The sequence below is a fragment of the Aphanomyces astaci genome, assembly GCF_000520075.1.
Source record: "Aphanomyces astaci strain APO3 unplaced genomic scaffold supercont1.3, whole genome shotgun sequence".
NCBI lineage: Eukaryota > Oomycota > Saprolegniomycetes > Saprolegniales > Verrucalvaceae > Aphanomyces > Aphanomyces astaci.
Genome location: NW_009798266.1, coordinates 1106399 through 1122118, shown reverse-complemented (window position 1 = coordinate 1122118; position 15720 = coordinate 1106399). Strand labels below are relative to the sequence as shown.

General features: G+C 46.6%; 3 protein-coding genes across 3 annotated transcripts; 1 reads left to right on the top strand and 2 right to left on the bottom strand.

The window, feature by feature from the left end:
• Nucleotides 1-1429: 1429 nt before the first annotated feature.
• Nucleotides 1430-2235, top strand: H257_01965 (hypothetical protein; the record flags this gene model as incomplete). The annotated part of the gene is made up of 2 exons (XM_009825438.1): nucleotides 1430-2034; nucleotides 2076-2235. 2 exons carry the CDS (start codon nucleotides 1430-1432, stop codon nucleotides 2233-2235), a joined length of 765 nt encoding a protein of 254 aa, XP_009823740.1.
• Nucleotides 2236-12095: 9860 nt separating this feature from the next.
• On the bottom strand, nucleotides 12096-12942 carry H257_01964 (hypothetical protein; the record flags this gene model as incomplete). The annotated part of the gene is made up of 4 exons (XM_009825437.1): nucleotides 12096-12232; nucleotides 12280-12322; nucleotides 12373-12528; nucleotides 12763-12942. 4 exons carry the CDS (start codon nucleotides 12940-12942, stop codon nucleotides 12096-12098), a joined length of 516 nt encoding a protein of 171 aa, XP_009823739.1.
• Nucleotides 12943-13648: 706 nt separating this feature from the next.
• H257_01963 (hypothetical protein) lies at nucleotides 13649-14852 on the bottom strand. The gene has a single exon (XM_009825436.1). The coding sequence runs from the start codon at nucleotides 14828-14830 to the stop codon at nucleotides 13664-13666; it is 1167 nt and encodes a 388-aa protein (XP_009823738.1). The 5' UTR covers nucleotides 14831-14852; the 3' UTR covers nucleotides 13649-13663.
• Nucleotides 14853-15720: the final 868 nt, after the last annotated feature.

The following is a 15720-nucleotide window of genomic DNA, read 5'->3' as shown; positions in this document are numbered from 1 at the left end:
ATTGCTCATCACTGAGATGTAACTTAACCACCCGAGAGGTTAACCCGGGAATAACGTTAGCATTGTGCTTCGTACTCCGGAGTATGAACACACTAAGTACTGGTTTATTTGAAAGAGTAACACTACCGTTTCAATCAGGGAATTACTCGGTAACTAGCTGACGAAATGACCTGTGAAAGTTTTTGACATTTGAAGTGGGACCGAACTTGAACGTTTCAGTAGAATTCCATTTATATAACATGAAGTTTGTACGCATTAACCATCTCTGTAAGAAGTGTTTCACTGCTAAACAGAATGCCATTTATTTAGCGCATTTGAGCCTATGTATGGTATGTCTTGACTTCTAAATTGCATTACTTTTGTAATACTATATTTGCCATTTATTTTAAATATCCAAAAAAAGAGGTAATTTGTTGAATCCATCAATTGACATGTCGCAGAAGTTCCCACTTACAGTCCACGAGACCATCGAGGACCTGTAACGAATGTTTTCATGTTCCACCCAATCTCCCTCGATCAAAATACATGCATCTATGCAGTTTTTTATGCAGAATACGCCTGCATGGTTAATTCTTCGTGAAACTTGATAGCCTTCCAGATTGCATTGTAAAACAAATTATTTGTAGTCGAAATGGACGTGATAAACTTTATATCCTTTCAATAGATATTTGTCTCAGAGTTTTGGATATTTTATGTGCGATAGATCCTCCAATCGTAAACATCGTCCGGATAGTGAATCGCTTCCAGGTGTGCATTGCACGCCACCAATTTCATTTGCACATTGCAATGCCCCGTGACACCAGCATCACAGAAGGTGAATACGATGGAATACTGTCGTACATTAGGAGTGAGCGACCACGAGCGCTGACAAAAGAGGAACGCCTGGACATCCTGCGCCTGCATGCACAGTTCAGGCACTTGAAGATAGATTCAGTGAATGAACACATAGCAATGCTACTTGGGCGCAGTGAAAAAACTGTACGACTGGTATGGCAACAGTATAGAGATTGAAAGTCACTTGTAGTCAAACAAGTACCAGCTAACCATACCATACATTCATCGCGAGTTCCAAAGACAAAAGCAGTGCTGCGTCTAATTGTAGAATTTGTCCGTGAGCGACGTCGAACTCGAACCCGAGTTGTTGCAAAAGATGTTATGACGGTTTTAGCACAACATGGTCATGTTGTTTTTGACGAAACCGACGAAAAAGATAAAATGGCATGTCACCGATCTGTTTAAGACTACCTATCAAATCAAGGATTGAAACGGGGACACAAAAAAGGTCAGGTCAAATATGGTCTGACTAATGAAGTTGTTGTTGCTCGAGATAAATACATCAAATTCATGTCTGGTACGATTGAACGAACACCTCATCGACCTGTTATTTACATGGATGAATCCTATATTCACCATAAGTATGCGCGGCACAATGACAGCTTGTACTTCCCGGACGATAAGCTCGATAACGCACCAAAAACCCAAGCACAAGGGGCAGCGACTGTGCATTATCGCCGGAGTTTTGGACGAAGGAGCCGACGGGTCCAAGCTACTTACGACGCGGGTCTTTCGCGGCGGCCGACGCCAGCCCAAGGACTATCACTCAATGTTTGACCACGACTATTTCGTCGATTGGATCAAGCAGCTCATGGACGAGTTGGACTTACTCGGCAAGACAGGTGCTGTCATTGTGATGGACAATGCGTCGTACCACAATGGGCTACCGCTTGCAACCCCGAAAGGCACCTGCAAGAAGCTGGACCTACTGGAAGCTTGTCAGCGTGTTGGGGTCGACGCTACGCCAGATGAATACAGAACGGTCATATGGGCGAAGCTGCAAGCGTACATCAAGCATAATGTCATACCCGAAGTCGTTACGCTTGCTCGCTCCCGTGGATATGAGGTTGTCTACACGCCACCCTACCATTCAGATCTCCAACCAATCGAGTACATTTGGGCTTACGTGAAGGGGATCGTCGACCGGCAATATACCACGGAGATTACGATGGAGCATGTCCGGTGGCTTTTGGACATTGCGTAGGGGGCGTACCAAGTGACGTGATCCATCGATGCATCAGTCATACGAAGAAGAAAGTGTCTGAACTGAGTGCATACCTTGTCGAGCTGGATGCTGCCGATGAAGCTGCGAATGAACCCGCGCTGCCTGGAGTAGACGAGTCAAGTGTCGATGAAGACAGTGACGACGACCAGAGCATTCTTACGGATATCGTTGTCTAATAACCTGCTTCCGAATAATACTTGTATGAATTGATTTTGAATGCACTGGAAGTGCGTAAAGGTTTTTTGTCCTTCAACTCCCCCTGAAAATTGATATAAATTCGTAAGCGGTCCTCGATGGTCTCGTGGACTGTGAAGAAATCAACTACTACCGTAGTTGATACAAATATTAAGCAGTAAACCAACGATTTGGACATCATGTTCCCACCAACGTTCGTGGACGTCGCATTTCCACTTCAAAAGAGCTCATGTTGAAAGCATGCAAAGGGCTCGGTAAGAGTTGGTGAGCGGCGTGGATTGATCTCTTGCTCGACCATGTCCAAGAGATACTGCCTCTTGGAAGTGTAAAAGTGCAGTAGCATCGCTAGTACCGCGTGCTTCTTTGGTATGCGATGAGGGTGACCACTCTTACCAGGTCGTGAGAGCACAACATATTGTTGCTTACAGTAATGGACGATGTGATCAAACGCATTAGGTGTTACCCACACAGTCGCTACAAATGACTGAGAAACTCGGGCCTTGTAGATGGTATACCATTGACTCATCTCCTGGGATTCGATGAGTGCAACTGACTTGATGTAGTTTCGCTCTTTCAACGGTCGTAGAGCATACATGATTCGACGCTGGCGCTGCCGTCGCGAGACCACAAGCACCAAAGCGAGCTTCATTATATATGTATGATACAAGATGAAGCATTTTGGTGCTTGATGCCATTCAATTTTATCCAATGAAACTTTGCTTCAATTTAATTTTACCCAATAGAATTAGGGAAAGTTTTCTATTTGCGCGGGTTTTGGTGGCTGTATCGCGTGACATGACGAAGCAAATTTGACCACAATAATACACATCCTATCCGGACAAATATAGTTGTGTCGGCGATTTGTGTAGGTTTTGGAAGGCCTGCACTGGTGCGAGAAATTTGTGCACATATTCTTTAGCCATCCAGGAAATTGAAACACGGCACAACTGCATGGGGCTGCAGTACCTATCAGTACTGCAGTTTGTCTAATAACTTATACGTGCTTGAGCCAGCACGTACCAGGTGTAATGAGGGCCGACAAGAACACAGGCTTGCATATGCAACTTCGTCGAAAACCCACTTGCACAGGACGTCCGGCCAAATTCGACGATGTTTATCGTGTACGAATAATGCTGGTTTGACGATTTTTATTGTACCAGGTGTGACAATGACTGCCCACACCTGGTACAATAAACATCGTCAAACCAGCATTATTCACTTTAACTGCGGGTGATATACCGATATGCCCAAGTCCCCACTCTAATTGGTACTGTGAAAAGGTTTTTTTTTGCTGTTACTGGTCGAACTTAGCCGATAAAATGTCGACCGCGTTCAGACTCCGTCGAGTTGACATGCAACACCAGCAGCAATATGTGACATTGAACCACTGGGGCCATAGCGAGACAAAATACGACGTGCTGGTCCAAAGCATTTAGCTTGCCATGTAGCTAATAGATCACGGCAAGCCATGGGTAGTGTGCTTAGGTTGTAAATAGAAACAAACGCTGGAAATGATGTTGAGCTTGTGGCTGCACTACATCACTCATACAACGAACTCGATAGAAGTACCTGCTTTGCTGTGTAGTTGCGCAACACGGCAAGCCAAGCTTCTGTCTTTTGTATGTTGAGTAAGGCAATGAATAGCAGGATACACGGTTTGAGCATGGGACTACACTCAGCCACTGATGGGCATTCAATGACTTCCGTGCCTGGGCTCAACTTCACATTATGCATGCAATACTACTTACACCAATTCCGATGATTCTTTAACTACAGTGGTGGGGGAATCGTTAGCGCATGGGCATTTTTTGGCCTTTGAGTGAACAATTGTAGGCCTTGAACCTTGGCAAGTTGTCAATGCCTCTGAAATGCCATTCGGAATGATGCATGATATGGTAAACGGAATGAAGCGATATCATTGTTTCTGTAACCGCACAAACGTGATATTTCATGTGGAGGTTAGAATAGCACATAAGCCAAAAACATCAAGTTATGCAATGCAAAATGCATCGAATGATCGCCTAGTACTTTGTCATGCTTCCGTTCATCGCAACGACACTTGTACAACGGCGTGGCATCGACTCAACGAGGTTTTGGATCGTTACGGGGTCGATATTCGCCCAGGCTTGGTTGATCGCAGTTTGAGGGCTTTGACATCGAGGTATTGCTTTCCATCCTTGTAAACCTCGTGCACAACGATACTCCAAAGGTTTTCGATTGGATTGAACTCGGGGGAGAGCACTCGGTGAGCAAAAACAGTCACCTTTTTCTCCTTCAAGAACTCCGTGGTTTCTTGCTGAAACAGGATATCGACGTTGTAGGCATCATGAGCGAAAGGGAACAGGTAGTCTTGGAGCGTCCAGATGTACTTGTCCGCGTTGTGGTTGCCCTCGAAAAACGCTAGCTCGCTCAAGCCAGCAGACGAAAAAGCCCCCCAACCATCACACTTTTGCCACCGAACTTTCGTGACAAGTAGGTCTCGTGCTCGTGGCGACGGTCGCACCAGAAGTATTGGAGGCCGTCGGGTCCATCCAGGTTGAACATTATTTCGTCCGACCAGATAACCCTGGTCCAAGCGGGGGGGTTGTGGAGATGCCCCAAGGCAAAATTGAGCCACACATGCTTATGCTCCTCGGTGAGGGAAGGTGTGGCATTGCGTTTCACGTAGTTGAAGATCTTGTTGAAGGAGAGTTTCTCGCGTACGGAGCGAGCCGATATCGGCAGTTCAAGCGTCGAAACGATCTTGGTCGACGACATTCCGGACTTGGTAGTCTCACGAAACAAGCGGTGAAGGTCGTACTCGTATAGTTTTTAGGGGCGCCCCCCTTGAAACGCTTCCCATATTTGGCAAGGTAGCTGGAAATCGCCTTGCAGGACTTGCCAAGGCTCTTGGACATGAACATGACGGATTTTCCGTCCGCCTTCCACACGGCAATTTGCCCGCGCTGGTACTCATCTAGTTGCGATCCTCTGCCCATGACGTGAGAGACAAGCGTTGAATTAGGTTATGAAACTAGAGTCGAGCTGATACATGTTGATTTGTTCGTTTGGGAGAGGTTTGCATGCAAATCGGCTATTCTAACCTCCATACCATTTTAGCGCATCTTTGGCCTCGACGCTAAACCGCGTCCTCGACGACGCTTTTACTCAGCTCAATGCTCTACCAATCCGAATGGTTTGACCGGTATGGTTTTTGCTGTCTAAGAATAGCTTAAAGATTAGACATGCTACAAAAACGTAAATGCGCTAACGTTTCCGCCACCACTGGAGTAACCTCTCCTAACATGGTGCTATGTGAGCATTCCTACCGATGCGACGGATATGACTTGGCAGCCTCGTAGATCATTGCACCGACAACCACCATTACATTACAAACCACCCATATCAGCACTACGCAGGCAAAACTACACCATTTCAAATGATTCTTCGACTAGTACCCTCATCTAAGTGTTAGTCATAGGCAGTCAAGGATTGAAGTTACATAGATAAAGCTATGTATATGAGATTGAAGCTGGAAGAGCTCCAGGCTTCACATCACTCGACTATTTCAGTGTGTCGAGGGCCAATAGCTACCTTGTTTTGATCCCACACACTATACTTGAAAGTTGCTTGCAATCTAAGCTTTATATTTCTTATGGTATAATAAATAAATGAAAAAACATATTTAAATTTTATTAGTATACTTTTCGGATAAATAAAAATTATCACTATGAAGAATTAAGGGTCTTGACTCTCTTCGAGTTATGGTGTACCATTGCCGAGGGGATACTGTACTGTACATGCATTTTCTTATTTTATAACTAATAAAATGTATATTACAAACGGCGGCCATAACTCTGACGGTCCTTCTTTAGAGAGGTTTAGCAACTCATCTTTACATTACCCTCATCATCACAATCTCGACAAATGTCGATTTCAGGACAATGATAATAGAGCTCTTTCGAAGATTCGTTGAGTTAGAATTTAAGTCAAACATGTCGCAGCGAAGTGAAACTCACGTAAAATATTATGGATCGTTTGACACAACCCATGAGTGCCCATTACTTCCACTCAGTCAAATAAGTACACTTGGCATCAAAGTCATAGTTCTCGAATAAATATCTTATCTTGCATCATACTTAGAGATGCAAATTTCAAGAGATATGACCTACTTAGCTGCTTACCCAGCATTTTGTTCATGTTGATATTATGACTTCTCGCATGCTGGTGTATGATTGAACACATATGCTGCAAGGGGAGCCAGCGAAGGTGTTGGTCTACCTTTCAGGTACCAGGTGACACAGGATCATCTCACACGACGCTCGGAAATGTGAATGCTTGATATGACCTACTTAGCTGCTTACCCAGCATTTTGTTCATGTTGATATTATGACTTCTCGCATGCTGGTGTATGATTGAACACATATGCTGCAAGGGGAGCCAGCGAAGGTGTTGCTCTACCTTTCAGGTACCAGGTGACACAGGTTCATCTCACACGACGCTCGGAAATGTGAATGCTTGATTAAGTCGTGTAAACCAGTACGACTGCAGATGAAGCGTCGCCGAGCATAGCATTGCAAGGTACGGTAGCGTTTGCGGAATTATATTCTTTTCCACGTGCTGGAGTTCAGTAGATTGATTGGTTATAGTATGCATATGACGATGACGTGCCATGTGTCACACCTGACTCCAGCGAAACTCTAACTGAAATCGTCGTTGAGACATCGGCCGACTTGTGTCAACTGGATTTGCGTTTCAAATACAGTGTTTTTGCATTGGCCAATCAAATCATTGGAAAACTCTTGGCGAAACTCAAACTCTAGCTCAACAGGTTTTCGAAAGAGCTCTATTAGAGCCCTTTCGAAAACCTGTTGAGCTAGAGTAATGACAAAATAATTTACGTTTCGCAACTTACCTCATCCTTGTAATTGCATTGCCTCCGGTTAAATAAGGTATTCGGGTGCATGCTGTGCTCGACGGCTTGGCACCACACGTTGTCAATCATACAGACCTTACGCTTCTTGTGTCCTATGCTAGCTCAGAAGTCCTTTAACGATCCCCCATTAGTGATGAGCTCGACGCGATGACAAATGCCACAGCTAACGTTGCCGCTATGGGTTCAAGCCCCAGGCTACTTATCTTCTGCGGTTTGAGTGGCCTTTGAGTGAGCGTTAAGAGTAAGATCAAGAGAATGCTAATGCAATAAGAATATGATTTGTTGTTGTTGGTGGGTCATTTAGAAACAGTCCAAGTTTAAACCCACATTCCTGTGCCAAGAGTACAATATTACAGCATACACCTAGCTCAACGACGTGACCCCGTCGAGTCTGGAGCACCATTAGCAGCGACACTTGGTGAGCAGTCTTCAGTGAAATCTTCACGAAGTGTCGCTACAAAGACGGGTCAGCCGGCCTTGTACTACAAATGTGTCGACGATTTGAGCGACGTCGATGCAAAGGACGCGGAAGAAAGTGGTCTGTCGTGCTTCGTGCGTTAGGCAGCGACCGCGTGCTGTTCGAGCAACGCGCATGGAGTGAGTACCAACTGAACCCCATTCCCAAATATACCTGGTAACCCACAAGTGAATCACGGTGCCCCGAGAAAATTTTAACCATAACGAAGGACCAGATTCGCGCGCAAGCGCGGCATTCACTCCTCTCACTGTTCATCCCACCATCATGGAACATCTCATCATGGCCTCGCAGTGAACCGGCCACACCCGCGTCACTGCGCACCTCCATTTTTTCCCACGGAACAACCCTGTAATGGACGACGAGTTCACCTGCTGGGAATATCATTGAAGCCATATGGATAGCATCACCGCGTTGCTGTGTTTCCCTCTCCTATCCTAACTCCACTGGGGGCATTACTACTCCATTTTCCATCAACTCCATCCCATCAAGGCTACCTAGACCCCGCAGGGACCAATTGCACTGAGACCATGCTGCACCTGGACCAGTGCTTTCGAGCACCGCCGCTCAAAGTTGTACCCATACCCAATGTTACACCCACACCCACTCCCACATCCGGCCCATGTCACGCTGTCAAAATTGTTTGCACGTTTCATGCACCACCCGCAGACCATCATCTCCCAGCATCATCCCTTCCACCGCCATACTCTGCTGCCTCAGGTCGTTTCCTGTTCACGTCACCAGACGAACCACGACGTCCAAGAAAGGCATACAAATCGACGCTAGCGTCATGCCCACCGCCTGGGCCAACAATGACAACAATTCCATTCGTTCAGCCAAACCTGGGTGATAAAGCTGCGCAGCCACGCAGACTCACCTCCTCCGAGTTTCTTTTCGCCTATGCAAAGGATGTGTCGAACCAGAACCCCACTGTTGCGTCAACAAACCCACCCTTCAACAACAAACAAGCCAGCACTGATGTACCCTCTCAACACCAGACCGCATTGGGCGAAATCAAAAAAGCGCCGGTACTGACATGACGCAAGCAATTTCAGTTCTAAATTCGTCATTGGGTCATCCCCCAGCCGTACACGGTCAAGACCGTGATTCTCCATCCAGCTACGTCGACCATCAAAGTTGCTCGACTTCCATCGACAAAGAACTGCCCAAAAACTGCAAATCTGCGTCCGAACGCCTCCTTCCCTAAGATCTCCGTCCCACGGCTACCTCACTGGTATGTCAGCCTTGACAGGCAAAACCTCGTACGGATTTCGCACGGCGCCCCACTATATTGGACTTTCTACGTTTTCAGAACTCCTGGAACACTGGTCATCGCGTCCTACCAATTCGCCCTCCGCGGAACCCAATCATTGGGCTCACTCGTGACTAGTGCCCGTGCTGGTGAACGTAACACAAGCGTCAACAATGACTTCGCAGTGGACGGTACCCCCACCGTTACGCCCGCTAGATGAAAACCATTTAGTACGCAGCCGATGCCATTAAATGCCCGCTGAGTAATTGTAACTTTACAGCGTAATATCAATATCAGTACCAACTGAACCCTGTCGACTGGCGCTTGATTTGGCCCGACGACGACGTGTGCCCATGCCAGTCCTCGTCCTGCAAGGGCATGCGGGTCTTGACGACTTCGAGGGTCTTGGAGATCACTTACGTCAAGGAGAGGCGTTCGCGGCAAGGAAGATGTTGGCCAGCACAACCATACCCTCACGAAGGTGCGGCTGAACCAAAAGCGACCTGTGAGGACAATCATCATTGTCCTCACAATTGGCCAATTCCAATGATTGACAATAAAGTATTGCAGTATCTTTAATTAGGTTTTACAGGTACACTTCCGCTTTTGGCAGACACAGCTGAGGGTGATGATAACGACGAGTTGCTAAACCTGTCTTTTATTCAAGTTGTCGCGTGCAAGTCAACCAGGAACTGAATCTGCCACTTCCACGGAATCAAACGGAGTTACATATTATTATTCGCTTGACATATTTATGTTGATATTTGTATTAAGTATGCGTATTTTTATTCATCCCCATAATTATTTACGTTTTGTAAAACGATCTATACATCCTGCAGATTGTGCAGGCGTACGTACATGCGGGAAAGGCGTGACGCAGGTCGGCGATTTCTCAATGCATACTGCACAAGGGGTCACGAAACTCTCCACTCCTCATAACAACCAATACTATTAAGAACAACTTATTACATGTCGCCTGAATCAACAACTGTAGAGAAAGGCAACTTCGAACTTGCCAACAAGATGCCTCATGCTAGAGAGAGCTATGTATGCGTAGGCCATGCTGCATAGACTATCTTGTAGTATCTGTAGGTTTGCGCTAAGTATTACACAGTTCGAGAAAATCGACATCGAAGTTCGTCCATTTTCGATATTTGCGCATGTCGACATACCGTCAGAGTACCGTATGTTTGGGCGAAATGGCTTCGAGGCGATAGGGGGATCCTACTCCTCAGCCAATTCTAAACATATTATTAACAACGGATTAGCCCACGCCATCCGTAATAATATCATACGTGGCGTGGGCTAGTCAGCATGTCATGAATCGAATTATTGACAGAGGAGTAGGGTGCCCAATTTTGAAAATCGGCATGACGATCGACTTTTCTGAAACATTCGAAAACACACGACTTCCAAGCGAATTTAAATAAACTTCATAATAATAATTCCATCTGATAATATGGGCGGGAATTTGCAGTCAAGTTCAAATGCCACGAAAAGCAAGTTCACGAACACTGGGACGCAGACGAAAAGGTGTCCACAAGTGCGCCAATATGCCCATCGTAGAACAGCGACTACGTCGAGTCACCAGAACTATCGACACCATTGTCAAAGCAGCAACAACAAACGTGCGAAGCCCTCCTACGTCGTCCGTCGGTCAGCGCCGTGTGGCTTGGGCAGTATACTTTTTGGACAACTTGGGTGCTCCACCAATAGTGCATGGCACGGCGTGCATGGTGCAGTGAGTAACATTGTTCGACACTTCCAGTTACAACACGGCAAAAGACGCCATGTCTTTGCTGTTCTCGTCAACGTCACTGACTGCATCAAGCGTGTTGTGACCTACAGTGGAAAGTCCAAATCTCATGGTGGTCAAAACAAATGCATCGACACCGATGCAGTTGAGAATCAAAGAATTGCCAATTGTATGGAGCATGGGCATGGGCTACGCGAATCGACGTTTGCAGTAAACCAACACCGTCAAAAGTCCAACTCAGTTGTGGTTGGTATGTCATCCGTGTACAGTGCGTACCATCGACTGAACCCTGTAGTATCGTCCATTCCACCTATCAAGCAAGGCAATTCCAACTTGGGCTCGGCATGGGCTACAGCTCGTCTTGGACTGACAAGACAGCTGGCTGTGCGACTTGGTATTTGGAGTTGGGATCCCTCCGTGCTCGGGCAATGTCCAAGCGCATATGATGCCGCCAACTTGACGCCATTGGATGTTTGCCAGATTGTTTCGTGGGACGAAACTCACAAAACCGTCAAAATCGGTGGCGGCGGGCAGATCACGAACATGCAAGTACGCTTTAAGCGTGATGCCCTTGGTTTGGTATGTGCTGATGGTACCTTGGGCGTCCCCAAAACATACCTGAACACGAAATACAGCTCAGAGGCGAGGTTTTCCCTTGGGTGTGCGGTGGTGACTAATGATTGTGGTGACCACATCGGAGTGCGATGTGTGCCGTTTGTGTACACGGGACAGTGGATTTGCACAATCAAGAACTACGAGGCTCTCATTCAACAAGAAATACAGCGAGTCAAAGGGTTGACGGGGGAGTGTTCTGTGTAGGTTACGAGGTCACGACAAAACGACTCTGGTACAATTATGTATTACTTCTATCATATACATTATAGAATATGAAGTAAAAATACTAATGTAATATTAGTATGCTAGTAGTAACAAATATTGTAGGTGTATTCCATTGAGATTGCATCTCTAAATTACATGGAATTGGGCGCAATCTCAAAGCACAGTTTGAAAGGCATTGTATTTTGACAATTGGCGACTTGGCAGCAAAACAGTCAAGTGACTTGGTTGTTTTGGTGACGCACCTAACTGGAATCAGTCAACGAAGTCTGCTGACATTTCATGCTCAAACACTCACGGCGTTCGTTGGATCGTATATTGACGCCAAGATGGACCACCGACAAGCCAACAACCCCTACGAATCCAGATATGGCAGCAACTGGCAACATGTGATCTCAAAATGCACAGCAATGTCTGATCATTGTTGTGTCATGACCCTAATCGAACATATCGTTACTGAATCAAGCCGAGTGATGCGGGGTACGGCTCACGAAGATAACTGGGTGTTTTGGCACGATGCCTTGTCTCAGATGATGTGTCATTCCACTATCCAGTGGATGAGATCAAAGGACTACTTGCGTCGGTGGATCTTACCAGAACAAAACTTCAACGTTGAAACTGCATTTGCTGGCCTGTTGGCAACAGTACCGAGTTGATGTGTTGGAACTGCTCGCTAATCAATGACGTCGACAACTCTTTCCAACGGCACAAGGCATGGACAGTCCACTTACCTCGTGGGTCTCCTGCAAAGTTCTGTTCATCAACACCTCAACGCCACGAGCAATCTTACCTACGGTTGATTGATCCAATTCTTGGTCGGCATGCAGGTACCCCTACAAGCTTGCGCATTATTCAAGACATCAAGACGTGTTTTGGAAGTCACCTTTTGGCCGTGATTGCTGCATACGACGCCGTCGTACATGGTCTTGGAAACCGTAATTTCAAGCGCCAAGAGCCTGGCTTCGGGACTCGTGGTGGCAAGCGAGTGAAGTTGTTTGATGTGCTTGGCCATTGGCTGCATCCTGACGCTGATGCTGGGCTACTCGACAAGCTCAACATGGCCGGCCACTCGTGCAATCGAAGTGTCGAAGTCCTCTGATGAGGTTGTGGTGTAACGTTAATATCAGAAGAGTAATATAATGATGTGCACGATTAAAAATACTCGCAATTAACTGTAAATTGATATCAGTGTACTGCTATCAATTTACAGTTAATTGCGATCGAGTTCGGGAGATTTAACTGCACGATCAATATATCATGATTTGCTGTCTACGCGCTGGGATTGCGATGCGCCTCGCTGAAGGGCCTTTCCAATCGCAGATTTTGTTGGAATTGTCTCGAGTTTGAACTTTTTCGCCGCCCATTTAGCCAATTCATTGTATGTAGCTTGAGGGTTTCGCTTGTGCTCCGCGTACAAGCCATTCTTCTCGGCCAGTGTCATCCGCTGTTTCATCTTGAAGTGATTTGCGGTCAAAAGTGCGATGTTATTTGAATATTCAAACATTCCCTCAACATTTTATATTATTAGGTCATAGAGAATATTTATTTTACCCCGTTTCCAAGTCAGGGGGAGATCAGTATAAATTGCTCTCAAGCAGCAGTTAAGTTCGTGATTTTCATCCTGCATTGTTTTAAAAACTGCAACTCTGTTGTCGTTAAAATTTGGTGATTATCTGTTTCTTCCTAGTATAAGTAACGTCCCAAAATTTCAAAAAAATACGTACTCCGGGGTATAGTATTGGCGACGTTATGAAATACTGTACTGGAAGCTTTTTCGCCCAAACATACGGTACTACAAAACATGCACATGCAAGCACATTAAAATATATCGCCCGCAAATGTAATGCAGTATCCGGAACTGGCTGTGCTCAGTGGCTGTACTCAGATTTCAATGTGAAACGGCGAAAATTTTCTGAATATGCAAGGCACTACTTTTGTACGTGAAAGCGTATCAGTACAGCAGCCAAAGTCCCTCTCCAACAAGTTGGATGACCCCGAAGAAACTCCAGAATTTGCTTTCGCCATCCAGAAATGCCTTGATTTTGGCCTTGCATAGCTTCGTGTTATGATGAGTTTTTTTTTGTCCATTTCCTGCATCTCCCTGAGGGACAAGGCCAACTTTGCACGAATAGTGACATTAAGAATGATCAATGAATGATTATTAGTAGTGTTGTTTAGAGGGTCAACAACACGACGGGGTTGGGCACGGTAACGTTAGTGCCGGTGTGGACGAGGGTACCGTCCTTGAGCAGGTGGAAGCTCACAAGGTCGCTCGTGTATTGGTTGCCCACGTACACGATGTTGTCGTCGCTGATTGTAAAGTCGCGGGGGTATGCGCCGGCGCGAAGGGGACCCGTGGACACAAGGTCCAACGTGGCAGCGTCGAAGACCACGATGCTGTTTTCGTTTCCCTCGAGGCCGCGGTTGGACACGAGCACGAACTTGCCGTCTTTCGTGACGTGCACGGCAGACGCGAACTGCTTGCCGGTCTTCTTCGACGTCTTCACGGCCGCCTTCTTGACCAACTGGCCGTCCGATTGCACTTTGTAGCGGACCAACTCGTTCGTGAACTCGGTGGTCAAGAAGATATCGAGGCCGTTTGGGTGCACGGCCAAGTGGCGGGGGAGTGTACTCCGACCAGTGTCCACGAAGCCATTCTCGATGAGCTTGCCCTCGTCGTTGAGCTTGAACTGCATGATCTTGTCGTTGCCCAAGTCCGTCACGTACACGTACGAGTTGTCCTTGCTCATAGCCACGCAGTGGGCACGGGGGCCATCTTGGGTCCAAGAAACGTGGCCTGCGCCGCCCGTGAACTGCACCTTGTCCACGATCTCGCCAACAGTGCCGTCCTGGTTGAGCTTGAACACGACCACCGCCCCGTCGGTGTAGCTCGGGACGAGAGCGTATTTGTTGTCGTTGGTGAGCATCACGTGCACGGGGCCCTTGGTGTTGGTGGCGGTCGTGCCGAGAAACTCGAGGGACAGCTTGTCCTCGTTGCTGGTCACCTCGTTGTCGGCATCTTCGTTGTCGTCATCTTTGCAGTTGTTGTGGTTGTTGCGACTCACACGAAACGCGGTGAGCGTGCCCAATTCGACTTCATTCGTCACGTACAAGAACTTGTGGTTGTTGGACAAGGCAAAGTACCTCGGCTGGTTGCCCGTGGTGGCGTTGGTTTCTTGGCCAATCTTGGTCAATTTACCCTCGGCGTCGGTGCGGTAAATGGAAATGCCCACGGGGTCGTTGGTGGTCGAGATGCTGGTATCAGACCCCACGAGGAGGATGCGGCTGGAGGCGGTGCCAACGAGGGCGGCCAAGGCGAAGAGGGCAGTTGTAAGACGCATGATAAGCTTAGTGGTCGTGCGCGGAAATTCAAAACTGACGCTGTGGTCGTGGAGTGTGAAGTTGAAACGGGCGACGAAATGGGTGCACGATTGCACGATCAAATCTGACTTGCTGGCACACCCAAATACTCCGGAGTACCAAAATATCACACCAGCTTTCCGTTCACATATAATTCAACGGTTCTTTCAGTTCAAATACTAGTACTTGAAGTGCACAGTAACATTACACTGTATTCCCTTTGGTGACATATTGAGAATTGTGTGTGACAGATTGCGGAACACTGGCATATTAAGAATTGGTTGTGACAGACAGATTGCGGAACATTCTACAGGTACATAATAGTACAGTACTCATACTACGTACTACGTAGTAGTATTATGCGAAGTTGGAGTGGTACTGTAGTCCAATCGAGTACTGTAGCGACAGACCAAACGCAGGCAGTCGACTAGCCAATGAAATTGCTTCAATCCTAAATTCCAACCAATGGTAGTCCGGCCGTAAACTGCCCAGTCTATCCGGATGATAAAGTATTTCCCTCATTCACACAGTCGTCAAACAGTATCTTGGGTCAAAACAATAGAGGGAATTACATTCAAGTATTCAGTTCTGCAAGTACTTTAGGGTGCGTCAGGTAACATTCCCGATCCAAACCAGTTTGATGTACTATACTAGTGTAAATCATTAAGGGCGGGTCTGGATGCCACGAAAAATGGTATAACATGGCCGTTTTTCGAAGAAAACTAGGCAAAATCGAAATATTCCATTTTTCGAGAGTTTGTGCGTCTGGATGCCACCAAAGTTCAAAACTTTATCCCACAGTTTTCTTGAGAATCGGGTGTTTTATGGCATAAAAAAATGGACCGATTTGGTCCAACTTTTTTAAGGAGGT

Bases quoted from the DNA above. Each gene is read 5' to 3' on its own strand.
- H257_01963 (XM_009825436.1), bottom strand. From the start codon at position 14,830: ATGCGTCTTACAACTGCCCTCTTCGCCTTGGCCGCCCTCGTTGGCACC.